This window comes from Schistocerca nitens, chromosome 4 (assembly GCF_023898315.1).
Source record: "Schistocerca nitens isolate TAMUIC-IGC-003100 chromosome 4, iqSchNite1.1, whole genome shotgun sequence".
Lineage (NCBI taxonomy): Eukaryota > Metazoa > Arthropoda > Insecta > Orthoptera > Acrididae > Schistocerca > Schistocerca nitens.
This window is the reverse complement of record NC_064617.1, coordinates 516455681-516476011: the sequence shown is the minus strand read 5'-3', so window position 1 is coordinate 516476011 and position 20331 is coordinate 516455681. Positions and strand designations below refer to the sequence as shown.

Genomic DNA, 20331 nt, shown 5'->3' with positions numbered 1-20331 from the left:
AAGATTTTTTTGTACATGCATGTTTTATACTGTGATTGTGTTTTAACATCAAGCTAAAATAGATATTATCTATCTACGGTCATATGTAATCGTTATTCTGTAATTTCATAAAAAAAAGGAGAAAAAACACACACACACACACACACACACACACACACACACACACACACACACAAACAACCTCTCCATGATCCACTCTCTACAGCACCCTCTACCTCAGTTTACTATAACGAGGTTTAATGCTCACACAACATTGTTTTGCTGCACACAGCACTACATTGTCATATGCAAATAGTACCTTGCACTTAACCACTATTACAAGCAAAGTGGCCAGTATACACACATTATGGTGTTATGATAGAACTCTTGTGGTATGGAATCATTTTGTCAAACTTATTTGTACATTTATTGACCGTATATAATGTATATGTTAATTGCAATAAGATAATTCTGTTCGACAGGACAGATTAATAATAGAGTAAGGTCCGGAGCTGGTCACCATTTAAATAAAAGCAAACTTTTGTGCAATTTTGACAACTTTGTAATTTCATTGAAAAGGTACATATGCAAACAATAAACCCAAAGTTAGCAATGATACAAAGTGTTGAACTACTTTCAAAGTATATTCTGCTTGGATTTAACAAGATGTAAAAAAAATGTAAAACTGTGCTGCTAATTCAAAATATAATAGTATCAAATCATTACACTAGTTAATATGCACCTGAAGTGGAAAAAAATATTTACTCTCAAGAAAACAAGATTCAGTTACTAAATGTATATCCATTTGGGAAAATTTTATGTCAGATCATGAGGTACATGGTGAAACCATGAAGTGGTAATGTGGAGGCACATAGAAACAAGTACAATCAATTTTTTTTTTTTTTTTTGACTGTAAAAATCCTCTGGAATGCTGCACATCTTTTTCATGAAAAATCTGTTTACATCTGAGAACTCTCAACACTACTGGGCATGTGCAATTACTAGACTTACAAAGTATTGGCATATCCTGATTTCAGTTATTTCATACAATTAATGAGTTACCTAATAACCACTAAAGGAAAACTTTCATCCTCATATTACAAAAACGAAAAACATAAATTTCTTTAACAAGTTATTATTTTAGTTTACTCTGCAAATTCGCATTACTTTCATATTGGCATATGAGCAACAAGCCCACCAGAACAAGAAATGTACCTGTCCACCACATTAATGAGGTAATTTCACCAAAGAACCAGAATCCTGCCATGGCCTATGAAGAGAATAAAATGAAGCATTAATATAACAAGAAGAATGCACACTTCTGTACATTTTCTCTGTGAGAACTGTGAAATGACTTACAGAACATATGTAATTTGTTGCTGAACTTGCCACAGTAGGAAACAATGATGTGTCTGAAGAACGAAGGGCTTTCACAAAAAATGTCCATACTGCAGCATTAGTCACAATCATTAAAACCATAAACACTGTTGCTGTAACTACAGAAACCTGTAAATACAATGTATCATATAGCAAAAAAAAGGTCAATTGTGAAGATAATAACTACATGACAGTAATTCATTCAGAACAAACATATGAGAATAATCTGGCAAATAAAAGAATAATAATAATAATGATAATAAATGCATAACCAACTAAGATGATGTGGAGTGGGAGACAATTAAGATTACATATATTTATATGTATATTAATTATAATTCACAACTTAACGGATATTACAGTATTACTAATAAAACAATAAATCGTTATAACCTTCAATCGCTATCATCAGCATGTTTATAACAATTTAACATACATTTGTTGTCATACTACTGGGCAATCAGTCCAGCAATACAATTACAGTAAAAATACATATACACACTACAGATTGCCTGAATGAAAATTACAAGATCTACATAACCTAATGATATTAACATTTGACAGTTATTGGCCAGTCAGTTCAGCAACACATTATAATAAAATACATATCCACACTACATAATGATTGAGTGAAGTAACCAAATTTACATGAAAAATCAACAGATTTGAAATGGATAGATTGCTACTCGCTGTAAAGATGACCTGTTGAGTTGCAGACAGGAACAACAAAAAGAGTGTTACACATTATAGCTTTCAGCCAAAACCTTCTTCAGCAAAGAAAATACACACATTCACACAAGCAAACACACCTCAACATGCATGAGCATGACCACCAGCAGTTCCGACCAGAATGCAACTGTTACATAAATTGCGATGTGGAGGGGAGTGGGGAATGGGTGAAGGGCATAGCAGGATACAGGTGGGGGCAGAGGGAAGCGTTGTCTGGTGGGGCATGGAAGGACTAGATCATGGGCTGATGAGACTGCCATGTGCAGTATTAGGAGGTAGGGTTTGATGGGGAGGGGGGTGAAGGGGAGGGGGGAAAGTGGGAGTGGAAAAGGAGCAGCACACACAGAGTATGGGACATGAAAAAGGAGGAGGTAATAGCACAGAGGGGGGCAGAAACTGTTGGGTAGAGGATGTGGGAACAGTAGGTTACTGTAGATTGAGGCCACGATAATCACGGGAGAGGAGAATGTGTTGTACGGATAACTCCTATATGCACAGTTTGGAAAGTTGGTGGTGGAGGGGAGGGCTCACATGACCCGGGTTTTGAAGCAGCCACTGAAATCAAACATGTCATTTCCAGCTACCTGTTGTGCCACAGGGTGGTCTACTTTGCTCTTGGCCACTGTTTGGCAGTGGCTATTCATCCTGGTGAACAGTGAATAAAAAAGTTGTGCAATGGGTTCAGCAGAGCTAGTATACAAATGGATGCTTTACAGATGACCCAGCCTTTGATGGGATAAGATAAGCTTGTGACAGAACTGGAATAGGAAGTGCTGGGTGGGTGGATTGGGAAGATGTTGCACCAGAATCTTACACAGGAATATGATCCCTCTGACAAGGCATTAGGATTGGGAGTGGCAGAGGGGTGGACTGGGATGTGGAGTGGGTGACAGAACACCACTTTAGGAGGGGGTGGGGAGGATCTTGGGTAGGATATATCTCATTCCAGGGAATGATGATAGATAATCAAAGCCTTGAAGAAGGATGTGGTTCAGTTGTTCAGGTTCAGGGTGGCACTGGGTGATGAACGGGACACACTTTTGCAGCTGTCTCTTGTTAGAGGTTATGGGAGGGTTGTGGGTGTGTGGGGAAATGGCACAGTGTTGTGGATTAGGTCTGAGGGATATAACCTGTCTGTGAAAGCCCTGGTAAGACTTTCAGCAAAATGAGAAGAGGAGACTATATTGCTGCAGATATGCCATCCCCAAGTGGCCAGGCTGTATGGGAGGGATTTTTTGGTGTGGAAGGGATGGCAGCTGTCAAAATGCAGGTACTGTTGGTAGTTGGTGGATTTAATGTGGGCAGAGGTGTTGATGGAGCCATCAGAGAGGAGGTGGTCATATCTAGGAAGGTGGCATACTGGGCTGAGAAGAATCACGTGAAGTGGAAGAAGATATCATCAATGAATCTGTCCCAGACCAGAGGTTTGGTGTTCTGTGAGGCTAGGAATGTTTTCTAAACAGTTTGGCATAGGAGTTTGGCATGCAGGTGCACATGGTTGTGCTGCAGATTTTTATGTTTACAAATGCGGAGTTGGCAGATGCCCATTTGATGTATGGATTAGCGCGGGGAAATAGCCGTGGCGCAGTACGTTTGTATTGAGACAGATTTCCAGAACGAAGGTGTCCCGACAGGAAGACGTTCGAAGCAATTGATCGGCGTCTTAGGGAGCACGGAACATTCCAGCCTATGACTCACGACTGGGGAAGACCTAGAACGACGAGGACACCTTCAATGGATGAGGCAATTCTTCGTGCAGTTGACGATAACCCTAATGTCAGCATCAGATAAGTTGCTGCTGTACAAGGTAACATTGACCACGTCACTGTATGGAGAGTGCTACAGGAGAACCAGTTGTTTCCGTACCATGTACAGCGTGTGCAAGCACTATCAGCAGCTGATTGGCCTCCACAGGTACACATCTGTGAATGGTTCATCCAACAATGTGTCAATCCTCATTTCAGTGCAAATGTTCTCTTTACAGATGAGGCTTCATTCCAAAGTGATCAAATTGTAAATTTTCACAATCAACATGTGTGGGCTGACGAGAATCCGCACGCAATTGTGCAATCACGTCATCAACACAGATTTTCTGTGAATGTTTGGGCAGGCATTGTTGGTGATGTCTTGATTGGGCCCCATGTTCTTCCACCTACGCTCAATGGAGCTCGTTATCATGATTTCATACGGGATACTCTACCTGTGCTGCTAGAACATGTGCCTTTACAAGTATGACACAACATGTGGTTCATGCACGATGGAGCTCCTGCACATTTCAGTCGAAGTGTTCGTACGATTCTCAACAACAGATTCGGTGACCGATGGATTCGTAGAGGCAGACCAATTCCATGGCCTCTACGCTCTCCTGACCTCAACCCTCTTGACTTTCATTTATGGGGGCATTTGAAAGAACTTGTCTACGCAACCCCGGAGGGTGGATGCATGTATCCTCGCTAACGGAGGACATTTTGAACATTTCCTGTAACTAAGTGTTTGAAGTCACGCTGGTACGTTCTGTTGCTGTGTGTTTCCATTCCATGATTAATGTGATTTGAAGAGAAGTAATAAAATGAGCTCTAACATGGAAAGTAAGCGTTTCCAGACACATGTCCACATAACATATTTTCTTTCTTTGTGTGTGAGGAATGTTTCCTGAAAGTTTGGCCATACCTTTTTGTAACACCCTGTGTGTGTGTGTGTGTGTGTGTGTGTGTGTGTGTGTGTGTATATATATATATATATATATATATATATATATAGAGAGAGAGAGAGAGAGAGAGAGAGAGAGAGAGAGAGAGAGAGAGGGAAACATTCCACGTGGGAAAAATATATCTAAAAACAAAGATGATGTGACTTACCAAACGAAAGCGCTGGCACGTCGATAGACACACAAACATACACACAAAATTCAAGCTTTCGCAACAAACTGTTGCCTCATCAGGAAAGAGGGAAGGAGAGGGAAAGACGAAAGGATGTGGGTTTTAAGGGAGAGGGTAAGGAGTCATTCCCATCCCGGGAGCGGAAAGACTTACCTTAGGGGGAAAAAAGGACAGGTATACACTCACACACACACACATATCCATCCACACATTACAGACACAAGCAGACATATTTAAAGTTTACTTTCCATCACTTTATCTGGTCCTCCTAAGCCCAGCGTGCCACCTCCTCACTCATGACTCCATCCACAACTCTGTCCACATTAAACACACCAACCAACAACAATACCTGCATTTTGACAGCTGTCATACCTTTCACACCAAAAAATTCCTCCCATATAGCCTGGCTACCCAGGGACAGCATATCTGCAGTGACAAGAACTCCTTTCCCAGTATGCTGAAAATTTCACCAAGGCCTTCGAAGACAGGCAATATCCCCTGGACCCAGTCTGCAAACAGAATTCCCCTGCCATCCCCCCCCCCCCAATCACCCCCAAGAACAGCTACAAAGGAGTCGCCCCCTTCATCACCCTGAACTGGAACAACTGAACCACATCCTTCATCAGGGCTTTGATTAACTATCATCATTCTGTGAGATGAGGGACATCCTATCTAAGATCCTTCCCACACCCTCCTAAAGTGGTGTTCTGTCACCCACCCAACCTCCACAACATCTCAGTCCACCCCTCTGCCACTCCCAATCCCAATGCCTTGCCACAGGGCCATACTACTGTGGAAGACTCTGATGCAAGACCTTCCCAATCCACCCACCCAGCACTTCCTATTCCAGTACTGTAACAGGCTGATCTTACCCCCTCAAAAGGCGATCAACCGCAAAAGCAGCCATGTCGTGCACCAGCTCTGCTGCAACCATTGCACACCTTTTTATATCATATTATTACCAACCAGCTGTCAACCAGAATGAACAGCCACAGCTAAACTGTGCCCAAGAGCTAAATAGACCTCTCTGTGGCACAACATGCTGCTGAATATAACATGTTTGATTTCAATGGCTGCCCACAACCTGGGTCATATGGAACTTCCACTCCATCGCCAGTTTTTCTGAATTGCACAGGTGGGAGTTATCCTTGCAAAAAATTCTTCACTCTTAAAATTATCCCAGTCTCAACCTACAGTAATCTATGTCCCCATACTCTCCACCCAACTGTTCCTGTCCCTTCTGTCCTATCACCACCTTCCTTTTCACATCCCCTACCCTCATGCAACCACCTGTCCTTAGTCCTTCACTGATCCTCTCCTTTTCTGATCCTGCTTTTCTCCCCCCTCCCCCCCCCACCCCCTCCCACCACACCTCCTGACATGGCATGTGGCAGTCTCGTCATGCTGTGTCCAGTCCCTACATCCCGCACCAGACAGTGCTCTTCTCTCCCAACACCTGTACCCAGCTATTCCTGCCCCTTTTCTGCCTCACTCCATATTGCTATTCACGTGGTGGCCACAATCTGGTCGGAACTGCTGGCTGTAGTGGTCATGTGTGTATAAGTGCTTGCTTGGCTGAATGTGTATGTGTTTTCTTTGCTGAAGAAGCCTTGGGCCAAAAGCTGTAATGCATAACAGTATTTTTGTTATGCCTGTCTGCAAATCAACAGGTCATCTTTACAGTGAGTATGATTTTCTTAATATTGTTGATATTACAATATGGAGTTTTCACTGTTTAATCTACATGAAATACTTTACAACATTTGACAATCACAAAACTGTTTGGTTATGTCATTCTTAGGTAAGCTCTCTTTCACAAATTCCTGAACAGTGAAGCATGAGTGACTCAAGAGAAACTAGTCTACTATACTTTTGAAAGGAGATTCACTCTTCCTTAACTTTTTAAGCTCAGTGGGAAGATGGTGGCAAATATTTACACCAGCATATTCTGCACCCCTCTCTTTACTAGTGACATTTATGTAGTGTCATGCATGTGAACTGCTGAGCTGTTTACAAAGAGAATGGGGGTGCTTCATCACAAAGCACATAAGAGAAAAAAAAATGTATTGAGAAGCATTGGTAAGTAGCCCCAGCTGGTTAAGTAATTTGCAACAGGACATTCTTGGACTTACTCTACATCTGAATAATCTCTCTCTTCCAAGTAATGAACATTTTTTGAGTAAGATGACAGTTCCCTTAGAAGATATTTCCATAACACACAATGGAGTGCACATAAGCAACATAAGCAGCCTTTATGAGCATTTGGTCCCCAGCACGAGACAGTAATTAATAATGCGAAAGATGCCGACTTCAATGCCTTTGCAGTTTGATGAAAAAAAGTGGTATTCCTCTAGGTTTTTGTGACTATCTAAATTGCAACAAAAAAAAGACTTTGATATACATGTCATTGGTGAATGTTTGACAGATTTTCTGTTACAATGATGGTGTCATTTGCAAACGTGGTAAATTTGCAAATTTGCACACAGCACTATTCACAGCTGCAGGGAGATCATTAGCATAAATCAGAATCAATAAAGGACTCATGGCAGAGCCTTCCAGGACTTGATGATGAATGTTATTGCAGATTTTTGATTGACAGCTTCCAAACTTGCTTTCTGCTTCATGTTGGTAAAATAGGATTGTGGCGGCTTACCTAATGGGCCCTGATGCCATGCTGCTCGGTTTTCTATGCCATACTACTGAGCTTTCTCAAATAGTAGTTGATGATCCACACAACTGAAGGATTTAGTAAGATCACAGAAGACACTGATTGTTGTTTAGAGACACTAGGATGTCTTCCACAAAGGTGAAGATCGCCTGTTCGGTCATTAATTCTTTTCAAATCCAGACCATCTTTTATTTAAAATTTTGAATTTTAGAAATTCCATGGCAATTAAGCTTTCAAGTAAAACTTGTGATGTAAATGTAAGTAATTTTAGTAAAGCATTGTTTACTAACCAAGGCATGATCTGAAACAAGTCATGCGAAAAACATTAGGTAGCCTTTTAAATGCAGCAATTATAGAAGACGGAAAAAAATAACACACAGCCAGAACTTACTTCACAGACTCAAAATATCCTAAGTGAAACAGTTAACAATAAGTCTATTCTTCCAGAGCCATCAGATACTTTTTCAGGTGCAGCTTTGAACTTTCATCAAATACCAGAGTATTTACAATCTATTATCAAAATATAATAGGCCTTGCAAGTAAAGGAAATGAAATTTCTGTTCTCTTAGAGGATCTACCATGATGTTTTATGCTGCTCAGAACATTCTGTTGCAACCGTCACCAGCTCCCACCAGATTGTAAACCATATGGTAGTAGGGTAGTAGCCTCATACTGTATAAATTATTTTTTTTGTGGGAGAGGGGGTGGGGGGGGGACAAGTAGGAGTACTTGTAAATATCAAGTGCCCTTTCAAAGCACTTGCAATTCAGAAATATTGGCAATTTCAGGCACTTTATCAAACAGTTTGAGCATTTGCTGCAGCATCGTACAGGAAAATTAAAGGATATAATAGTTCTAAGTGATTTTACTTCCATATCTACAACATACTCAACAAGCCACCTAATGGGGTGTGGAAGAAGTACTTCTGGTACCACTAACTGATCCCCCTACCCTGTTTCTCTTGGGAATGGTACGTGGGAATAATGATTGTCGGTAACACTCCGTATTCATCTACATCTACATCTACATCCATACTCCGCAAGCCACCTGACGGTGTGTGGCGGAGGGTACCTTGAGTACCTCTATCGGTTCTCCCTTCTATTCCAGTCTCGTATTGTTGTGTGTGTTGTGTGTTTGAGGTTTACGGGCGCTAAACAGCGGGGTCATCAGCACCCAAACGCATAAAAACAGGAACACATGCAGTGAAGGGACTAAGACGGACAGCGAACAAGGAGAACGGCTAAAAGACACAAACCTGACGCAGTTTCAAATTCCCACATACAGAGGCAAAACAAGAGGAGAAGGAACACACGAAAAAGGAAGGGAAACAAGGAAAAGAGAACAGAAACCGAAGGGAAACAAGGAGGTAATCATGACTGGCTGACCTCTTACCTAAAACCTGGGTGAGCCAGTCACCCAGCAGCACATTAAAACCCTCTCCCTAAAATCTGAGGCAACAAGTTGGACAGGACACAAAACCGTAAGACCTTAACTACAGTCGTTGCGTCATCTTGTATTGGCTCTAATTCCTGGAATTTTCTCATTGTGGACATTACATGAGAGGTAATACATTGTCCTACTGTTCCAGAGAAGCACACTCTCCAAATTTCAATAGTAAACCTCCCCAAGAAGCACAATGTCTCTCTTGTAATGTCTGCCAATCTCTCTCTCTTAATCTCTCTATACTATCAGTCATACCTGGTAAAGATACCATATTGATGGACAATACTCAACAGTAGATCTAACAGGCACCTTATAAGCCACTTCCTTCATGGATGAGTTAAATTTCCTGAAGATTCTTCCTATGAATCTCAGTCTGGAGTCTGCTGTTCCACTTAAGGTTGCTCTGGGTAGTTATTTCTATATATTTGATGGTAGTTATTGTTTCCAGTAGTTTGTCATCAATAATGTAGTTGTACGGTAGTGGATTTCTTTTCCTGTATATGCACAGTATGTTACATTTATTTACATTCAGGGTCAACTGCCAGAGCCTGCACCATTCATCAGTCCTGCAGATTGATACTGTCTTCTGGCATTGCTGCTTTCTTATGCACAAGCGCATAATCTGTGGACAGTCTTAAAGAGCATCCAACACTTTCTACCAGATTATTTATACGCACCGTAAACAGTAACAGTCCTATCACACTTCCTTGGTGTACTCAGGAATTTACATTTACACATGTCGATTTTGTTCCATGAAGAGCAATGTGTTGAATTCTGTCTGCAAGGAAGTTGTGAATCCATTTGCAAATCTGGTCCTATGATCAATAAACTCTTATTTTTTTCACTAACTGGCAGTGCGGTGCAGTGTCGGATGCCTTTTTAAAGCCAAGGAACATGGCATTAATCTTAGTGCCATTGTCTACAGTGCTTTGGATCTCGTGGAGGAACAGTTTTTTGCAAGATCTCTTTTCATGAAATCCATGGTGAATTTTATAGAAGATATTTCCGTTCTCCAAATGTATCATAATTCTTGAGCATAAAATACATTCCCTAATTCTCCAACACACTGACATCAACAATGTAGGTGTATAATTGTGTGCACCTGTCGTATAGCCTTTCTTAAAAACGAGAATGATCTGTGCTTTTTTCCGGTCGCTAGGTGCCTTTAATTGCTCCAGCAATCTACAGTAAACTGCTGCTAGAAGGGATCAAGTTATTTCGCATAGTCTTTGCTGAAACTTTTAGGTATCTCACCTGGTCCTGATGTCTTTCCAGCACTAAGCAGTTTTAGTTGCTTCTCTATACTACACTTGGTTATCTCAGTATCTGCCATTTTGGCGTTCATATGATGATTGAAACGAGGAACCATGTTACGATCGTCTGTGGTGAATCAGTTTTGCAAGACCGAATTCAGTATTTCAGGGTTCTCTGTTATCTTCTGTTTCAGTGCCAGTATGGTCACTGATACATGATTTTGAACTGCCACTAATTGACAATATCTTTGTGGACAGTGATTAAACTGACAACACTTGTGTCAGGCAAGTCAAAGATGGCCTTTCTGACAATTGATGGACAAACCCACCGTGCATAGCAGGAAACAGCTGAACCCTGCTGGAGAACAAGCAGTCTCATAAAAAATGTTGCAATTCAGAAATTTAAAAACTGCATTCAGGAAGTTGATTGGGAGCCTATTTATCAAGAGCCTAAAGCCATCACTAAATTTAATATGTTTACTGATGAAATGCATTACAGTTTGAAAACATATTCCTAAAAATAACCCACAGGGTGCCTACATAACTGGTGAAGAAGCCACCGAACACTTGGAGCATCAAAATATCCTTTAAAAATCGAATGAGATCTAGTTGTAGAACACTGATCTTCAAAAACCCTGCTAAACAGAACTTACACAAAATGTACAGTAAAATTCTAAACAAAGTGAGTGAAAAAACAGAAAAACTACTACTAGGACAAAATCAATAATTCAGGCAAAAAAATAAAATGTATGTGGAATGTTATAAAAAGTGAGACAGGTGTTTCCCTCAAAGCTTCATTTATTGTTCTTAACCACAAAAATAGTGAAGTTAGTGATAAGTGGAAAACTGTCAAGATCTATGGTGGATGCTTCCTAAGTGTCCCTGAGCACAAAGGCTATAGGTAAGATCTGCATGAGGCAATGAATATTCTTGTACAGCAATTTTCAAATACTTTTGGTAAAATGATATCATCTCTCATAACCACGAAACTTACAATCACCATTGTTTTGCTAAAAAATAAACTTAAATATGTTTTGACAATCTCTAAAGCATACAACTGAAACCCTGTGGTAGCAAAATATGTAGCATACTGACTTATACCACTATCATGTACACAAAGGTTATTCACAGAGATGTTGAAATATGTCAGTGTAAACCCATTAAAAAAAATGACGATAACTCAAATGTGAGTAATTATAGACGGATTTCATTTCTTACTGTTTTTTCCAAAACTATTTGAAGAGTTGTTGAATGCTAGTATTGTCAAAACACCATGATCATTTTACTAGGTAGTTAGTTAGTTAGTTAGTTAGTCTGGTGGGAGCTGGTGACAGTTGCAACAAAATGTTCTGAGCAGCATAAAACATCGTGGTAGATCCTCTAACAGAACAGAAATTTCATTTCCTTTACTTGTGAGGCCTATTATATTTTGATAAAAGATTATAAATACTCTGGTATTTGATGAAAATTCAAAGCTGCACCTGAAAAAGTATCTGATGGCTCTGGAAGAATAGACTCATTGTTAACTGTTTCGCTTAGGATATTTTGAGTCCGTGAATTAACCTGATGAGACTGCTGGAGCCGTTTAAGGCAAGTAAGTTCTGGCTGTGTGTTATTTTTTTCCTCCTTCTATAATTGCTGCATTTAAAAGGCTACCTAATTTTTTTCGCATGACTTGTTTCAGATCATGCCTTGGTTAGTAAGCAATGCTCTACTAAAATTACTTACATTTACTTCACAAGTTTTACTTGAAAGCTTAATTGCCATGGAATTTCTAAAATTGGGAGATTGCTTGTAAAACCACAACAGAACTGATGTTGAAACTCAGACTTTGAAAGCTGTTGGTTCCTCCAAAAGAAATAAAAGAGTAAGAAGCAAAATGAAAAATATGTGAATGATAAACAAGTATAGCACAGAGAGAAAAGACACTATAGTTGAAATAGTCTACGCTGATCCCTGACAGTTACCATGGGCTTGGCACGGCAGCTTCATCCACCTACCTCAATAACAACACGATATGATTTTATAAACATATCTATGGCAATACCTCATTGTTGTCACAGCTCTGTAGATTGCTACTGTTTTTGCTTGTAGCCACTGAAAGCTGAGAACAGCACTGTGAGCTGTCAGAGACCATATTACACTTTCTCGACTACAGGTGTCCAGGTCAAGCAAGGTATCCAGAAGTGAACAATAATGACTGAGATTTAAGTTACAGAGCATAAAAGCAAGATACAATGAACTGGTATGATTAGATTAAGGTACTATTTGTTCTAGATATCCACAACGAGAAGATCCTGAAGGATGTAGAACATGTTATCGAGAAACAATACATAATACTAAACTGAACATATTTTAAAAATGAAGAGATATGCTAATGTTTCTTCCATAGGTCCTAAGTGAAATGGTTCTTGGAAATGTAGATTAAGTCAAAAAAATCTGAAACATATTTTCATTTTCATTGAAAATGTCTTTGCAGGACATTCAGGAGTTCACACCACAAATAATTTGTATTCCATGCTTATGTACTCTGAAAAATTTAGCTTGATTCAATGAGTTACCCTGAAAAATTAATGAAAGTAAGTGAAACACACTAGTTTTAAATATGAAGATTTGTTTAGGCACTTCAGCAGTTCTCGTATGCTACTCCCAACTAAATGTATTGTCAAGCTGTAATCCCAAGAATTTAAGAGCTGAGTAACCTCACTTGTGCACTACAGCCTATTGTGACTTCCAATACGGCTTGCGATTTCATACTTCAGAGTTACAACTTTAATCTACAAGCTCAACTGCAGTATTTTATGATCATATTTTAATCTCTATTTTCAGCCATGACAGAATTGTGTACTTCTTGTCAAGTTACATTTTAGTTAAAAATACTTTATATACAAAGTAAATTTGTAAACCTAACAAGCCATAACCCCTGACAGGGACAGCGGGTAGGTTGGGAAGGAAGGCGAGTTTCCACTCTGTCTGCTTACCGTAGTGGCGGAGGGCAGGAGGAGGAGGAGGAGGGGGGTAGAGGCATCACATGTGGAGAAGCAGCAATTGAGAACATTGCACACGTCACTGCACACTGTGGATCATGTCAGTGCAAATGCATGTTTCCATCCTCGGTTGCTACATGCAGAGGAAGTTGGAAGGAACATTGTTCCCATAACCAATCACAGTGCTCTGTTTTGGAACTGACTGAAATGATTAAAGCAAAGGACTTATGATCACAGAACAAAAATGATAATATGGTATTAATTAACTGTACAAGCATCCATGAACTGGTCTGAGTACTAGTCCATTTATAAATGGTAATAATGCCCACATAGTACCATAGGCAGAAATCTGGCTGAAACCAGATGAACTAGCAATGAAATTCTGAACTCCAACTGGAATTTATATCACAAACATGAGTTGAATGCTGGTAGTGGAGGCATGTTTATAACTGTAAGAAAATACAATAGTTGCAGTGATGTTAGTACAGATTACAAATGCAAAATAATTTGGGTGATTATAAATTAAAGGTGCATGAAAAATGGTAATTGGATGCCTTTCTAGATCCCATGCCTCTGGAGCAGCAGAGGTCAAACATTTGAGGAAAGGCTTGGAGAAGGTTTCACATACATTTCCTGGTCATGTTAAAGTATTAGGTGGAGATTTAAACCTACCAGCTACAGCCTGGAAGACACAAGTGATATGGGTGAGTCATGGAAACAGAGAACTGTACAAATAGTTCTACGTGAAAATTAGCTTAAACATTCAATCTGAAAACCATCCCATGAAGGTAACATCTCATATATCTTGATGAACAAAAGGCCCTAACTTTTTGACTCAGTGTCCAAACTTTTCGATTCAGTTAGCACAGAACAGGGAATCAATGATCATAAGGTTGTTATGGCACCATTAAACACAGCTGTAAATAGAAAAGTAAAGAAAGGCAGGAAGGTATTTATTCTTTGCAAATGCAACAAGAAATGGATATCATATTACCTGAGCAATCAACACGAAAAATACATCTCCAGAACTGCAAATGCTGATCATAAATGAACAGTGCTCAACGGTACTGTATGATATGCCTTAGACAGGTACGTAATGAGCTGAGTTTGAGGGGTGGGGAAGCTCTGCCACAGTTCGACAGCTATGTTAGAAAGCCATTCCGAAAGCAAAAAGAGCTTCACTGCAAATTTAAATGCAGCCAAATTCTTACAAACAGAAACAGAAAAAGAGACAAAATGGTGAAAGGAGAGCTATGGGAGAAGCATTCAACGAATCTGAAAGTAAAATTCTATATACTGACCTGACAGAAAATCTTCAGAAGTTTTGATCTTATGTTAAATCAGTAAAAAAATTAGATCCATGCGTCCAGACTCTCAGCGACCATAATGGCATCAAAACAAGGATGACAAGAGGTCAGAATACTAAGACTCATTTTTCTACAACTGTTTTACTGAGGAAGATTGTACTGCGCAGCTTCCTTTAAATTGTTGCTTAAACATCAAAATGAAATATCAAAATAAGTGAAAACAGCACAGAAAATCAACTGAAATTGCTCAACAGAGGAAAGACCATGGGATCTGGTGAAACAATACCATTAAGAGTCTCTAAAGAGTATGTGAATCAGCTCCTCCTCTATCACCGGTGTACTACAGGCAATCAGCGGACTCAAACATTCCTAAAAGCACAAGACATTCCCGTTTTCAAGAAAAGATAGTCCAACACAAAATGATACGCCTGTTTCAGTTTGTTGCAGAATTTTGGAACATCTTTTACACTTGCATATTATGACATCTCTGGAGATTGAAAATATTTTCTGTGGAGAACAACAAGAATTCTACAATGACTGTATGAAACCCAGTTCTCTCCATTCATACATAGAAGATATTGGTGCTCAGCATGACACCATGTTCCTTGACTTCCAGAAAACATTTGATACAGTTTCGTACTGCAATTTGTTATTCAATGTCTGTCATAAACCTGGAATGGTAGGGTCTACTATACAATACATCCCAATTTGTAAATACATTGCCAGTGGAGATAATATAACGTGGGTTCAATCTGGCATTGTATTTCAATAAGGTACATGTGCTTCATGTCTTTAATGACGCACATGTATCACACAAGCGTTTATGGTTACTTTGCAGGTTCATAATGTAGAGTATATCAACTTTGCTATCGGTCACTATAAAAACATGTAATAGTTACATCAAAATGTACATACGCATTTACATTCTTGATCGAAAATTTGTTCAAACTACAAGTGTGTTGCTAACGTATTTTCAGGAACCTTTGAAAACGATTATTAAGTTTACACACAACCAGAACTTCAAAATGAGGCAAACCATCGAGTGTAGGTCTTCCTTCCCGGCCAATTTTCCAAATAGACTGGCTGCACAAGCACAGCAGCCAGAACATACTGCATAAAAAGCGCTTTCACGATCGCGTAGCATTTTACAAATCCATCTGCTTTAATGCTAGATCGGAGACGGCCACAACAGTTGTCTCGCTACCGTAACGTCATCATCTGTGAGCCACGGATATACATTTCTTATCTCTCCTGCCACCTCCTTTCTGTACTCCACTTTGCGGAAAGCAGCTGACTGCACTCACACTGCTGGCAGACAGTTTACCTGTCACATCAACAAGGTTACATGGAAGTTCTTTGAAAGTGCAGTTTTTTTAATCCGTTGATACAACCTAAATGAAAAACAACAGTGAAACAATTTTCAACGAAATTTTTCGCGTGTTGCTGAAATTTTCTAGAGAATCAGACTTATTTTCGATTAACTAGCATGCCGCTGCGTTTCTGCAACTAAAAACATCGGTTCGCCCAGCTCCCACTCCCAGCGGTGACCTACATTATGCAGACTGCCGTGCGTGGAAGATGTAACACTTGTAGAAGTCGCGACAATTCCATAACTTTCGCAAAATAAACTTCAAGTGACAGGAATACGTGATGTGGAAGCTAAGTCGAACAAAGTCGTGCGTAGTCAAAATATACTTTTCATTCACAACGACAAGAAATTAAAATGGGAAGCGGTATCTTATCATTGTTTCCCAGGAACAACAGGTAGGAAGCATAAGCCACGAAAGAATGACCAGATAAGTCGGCCTAATAACAGCAATGTGTACCTGACAAAAGGCCTATGCTTTATATGGGCAGAAGCGCCCATACATTTCGTGGACTTGAAATGACAACAAATTTGATTTAAGTAACGTTCAACAATTGCAGTGAACTCCCAGATACAGGTATTGTTTTGGTTTGTATACTTGTTATATTTTAGAATTTGATAAGTCAAGATTTTTTCATCGCATTCACTTGTGTTTATATGGTTTTTAGAAAGATGGAGCATGCAGATCTTGTTGCCGAAATGGCTCATGTTGAGCACTTGAGCACTCAGGAACGCCTCCATCTGGCTCGTCGGCGGAGGCTACAACAGCTGAAATTATGGAGCCAGCGCGAGAAAGAATGGATGAGGCACAGGGGAAACTCCAGAGAAATCAGCAAGTCATCAAAGCGGCATATATATTTTAGTGACAGTGTAATGCTGCTAGAAGCAGCAGCCAGAAATGATATAGATGAAGGTATACCATATCAAACATTGTAGATGAAGACATGTCTGTTTCAATTCTACTTTTTAAATCAAAATTTCTTCGTTCGAACGAAGTAGGCAAATCAAATGATCCAGCATCTGTTATACTATACCCAAATTGTACTGTCATTGGAGAATTATATTGTAAATAACTTTAGCTGTGAATATCTGAAAACTCGGGGGTCATTAATCTGTCAGAAAACTAGATAATTCATGTAAATCAGGATACTATACTACAGTGTATAAAGGACAGCTTGGGACTTCTTTTTGACTTAATGGTATGATACTCCTTAGCACAAAAATTCGTACCAGTTTGAATTTGAGGTAATGTGATCATTTGTTTTGCAGTGAGAAGACTTTTAATGAAAGGTGTTAGTCCTGACTCAACAAATGAAGATGGCCTTACTGCTTTGCATCAGGTAATTAACCATGTCCTCCTTCGCCCAGTATTTTCCATGTATTTTGTACATTGTTGGTCTACATTATCATGTGAGTGAGTGAACAAAGCGCTTCATATCAAGCCCCGGTAGACAAATTAGATGAAGATTAAATCCACTCTCTGGTCATGACTGGTAGTTTAGCGTAGTATACTATAGTAATTTAATAGCCTTTGGGCCATTCTCACAGAGACACAGAATTTATCATCTTAATAATAATATATATTGATCTTTAATGAGGGTAGAACAAGTGTGGTCTGTGATGGTCTTGTTGGAGGATCCATCTTGGCATTTACCTCAAATGAATTAGAAAAACATGTCATGTCAGGATGGCCAGACAGAACCTATTAAATGACTTGGAAGTAGCTTTTTCTTCCAGCACACGTTCCGATAAAGGTGTTTTCTGGGCTCATTCTGCATTTTTTAAAATCATTTCAGAAAAGTTCTGTGAAGCCAGCAAGCTCCCAATATTGATACAACTTGTGTTTGTACTGCAGTACTAAGGAGACATCTGTTGTTACTGCTGTCATTTAGTAATTAAACCCATGCAACATGTATGTTTAACACACCAGTGGTCTTAGAATTTATTTTCTTCTTCACTCATGACAAAACTCTGTAACTTCTAGTTTAAGCCATTGTGCATTGCATTAGATGGTGTGGGCATTCACATATTGTGCTCCATAATCCCATCACGACACACTATATATTAACAGGCCACTTTAGAAAACACATGTAAAATACATCAAATTATGACTCGTGTTAACCTATCACACTAATAATTGTGGGAATCACTTTGTTAAGAGAAAAGGAGCTACTTTGAAAAAGAAAAAAAGGAGAAAAATATGTCACTGCTTTGTATTTGACACTTGTCAGCTGCTGTTTTCATCTACTATTTCATACTACACACTTGTGTAACTTTACTAATTTCAGAGACTGCTGTCTGCTGTCTGTGGCCTGTAAAATTAAAAACACTGTTTAATATGAACACTAGTGTTAACTGAAATTAACATTCTTCACCCGCCGTACTCACCCCAAATACAAATATTTAGATAAATTATTTGGGGCTTGGCTGATGAGGCTTCTTCACAAGAATGTAAAGGTCATTTGAAACTACTTGTACTGTATGAATGTAGTGATCACTTAGACTCAGTTATGGGTGAAGCATGTGGTAGACTTCAGTTTATTGGCAGAATACTGGGGAAGTGGAGTAAGTCTACAAAGGAGATGGCAGAAATACGGAAGTGTCCGATCCCGGCCGACTGCTTTGGCCCATGACATCACAAATATGGCGGAAACGACCATAAACCACGTTCCAATATGGCGCATATAAAGTCGTTATGTACACATTATGAGGATGAAAATACATCGAAAAACAAACAAACACACACATGTTCCACAAATAGCCTAATGACACTAACGGGACAAGTGCGGGAGATAGGGGTTTTTTGGGTGGGAACAAGCTAAATATAAACAAATTTAAACACCCACCCCCATACAAAACCACGCAAAATGACGAAAAAAACTGACATCACAAAACTCCCCAAATACCACTAAACACAATATCATCTGAAATCGGACACTTCCCTTGACCTATATAGCTCAACAGCAGCTCCCGATCTCATAAATTGGGATCGAACACTTCCCTTGACCTGTTATCCTTAGGACATCTCCACATACAGCCGTCCCTGGTCCGAGACGCCGGAACTTTAAGTAAGCCTCATTTCTTCACAACATACTGAACATTTCACGACTTCATCCAAAAATCCGAATAGCTGAAGAAATTTTATTAGAGCAATGCACTGTCCCCCATCATAGCCGACAACCGAAGACCGTTGACCCTGTCAGTCATATCCATACCTACCAAAGACATAAAACAAGCTATTTACCAAAATTCACACACGAGACCACACTCGCAAACTAAACCGGAAACATCACCTAACACACCACCAGAGACCACCACCGATTGCATCAAAACGACACCTATAAACACGCCACTCTTACAAACTAAATTCCGCGCCGTCATGACGTCAATCACCACAACAGCCTTAAGTCACGGGTCAAAGCCGACGGGTGGGATCGGACGCTTCGGTCGACCCGAGATAAGCTTACAGATCACTTGTGTGACTGGTTCTAGAATATTGCTCAAGTGTCTGGTATCTGCACCAAATTGGAATAACAGTGGATATTGAACATATACAGAGAAGGGCAGCATGAATGGTCACAGGTTTGTTTGATCCGTGGGAGAGTGTCACAGAGATACTGAAGGAACTGAACTGGAAGACTTGAAGAGAGATGTTTACCATCCTGAGAAAGTGTGTCAACAGTGTCTCAAGAACTGGCTTTAAATGATAACTCCAGGAATACACTAAAATGCCCTACATATCACTCACTTAGGGATCATGAGGATAAGAGTAGATGAATTACTGCATGCTTGGAGGCATTCAGTCAATCACTCTTTCCACACTCCAAACATGAATGGAACAGGAAGGAACGCTAATAGCTGGTACAATGGGACATAACCTCTGCCATGCACCTCACGATGTAAATGGGTAATGAAACTGAACATGTAAAGTTATAAGCACTCAAACGGAGAGAGAATAGAAAACATAACATTTCTTTTGCGTGTATATTGTTTTTTGAAATGTAGGTTGTGGTGATAAGTTTATCTGTAGTGAAGTGTATGTTAGTGTAGGTTGGAAGGTGACAGTTTGGTTGTGAGTTAGCAAAGCCAACATCTGTTGCATATCCTGAGATCTAGGTTATATTGAAAGATGACACTTCGGTTGAGAGTGGATGAAATTAATCCATCATTTGAACCTGACAGGTGAATACTCAATTGTTCCATCTTATCTGGTTTTTCCCCTTTCTATTTTTAACTTTTTTTAAAACAAGTATAATGGAAAAAAATCATTTATTTTGTGAATTTTATTTTGTTTTTGAACAATTTCTCAATGTACAATAACAAAAGTATAATCCAGACAAGTT

General features: G+C 39.5%; 2 protein-coding genes across 2 annotated transcripts in view; one reads left to right on the top strand and one right to left on the bottom strand.

The window, feature by feature from the left end:
- Window positions 1–1098: 1098 nt before the first annotated feature.
- On the bottom strand, window positions 1099–16009 carry LOC126251482 (transmembrane protein 42). Its single transcript, XM_049951929.1, has 3 exons — window positions 15659–16009; window positions 1339–1485; window positions 1099–1249 (listed from the first exon to the last, which is right to left on the bottom strand). The coding sequence occupies exons 1-3, from the start codon at window positions 15764–15766 to the stop codon at window positions 1115–1117; spliced, it is 390 nt and encodes a 129-aa protein (XP_049807886.1). The 5' UTR covers window positions 15767–16009; the 3' UTR covers window positions 1099–1114.
- Window positions 16010–16022: 13 nt separating this feature from the next.
- LOC126251481 (protein phosphatase 1 regulatory subunit 16A) overlaps window positions 16023–20331 on the top strand; it is an 83379-nt gene continuing 79070 nt past the window's right edge. Inside the window, exons 1-3 of the mRNA XM_049951928.1 lie at window positions 16023–16565; window positions 16657–16901; window positions 17258–17328. Of these exons, the coding sequence (XP_049807885.1) occupies window positions 16661–16901; window positions 17258–17328 (312 nt within the window). The 5' untranslated portion in view covers window positions 16023–16565; window positions 16657–16660. The remainder of the gene's footprint in view (window positions 16566–16656; window positions 16902–17257; window positions 17329–20331) is intronic.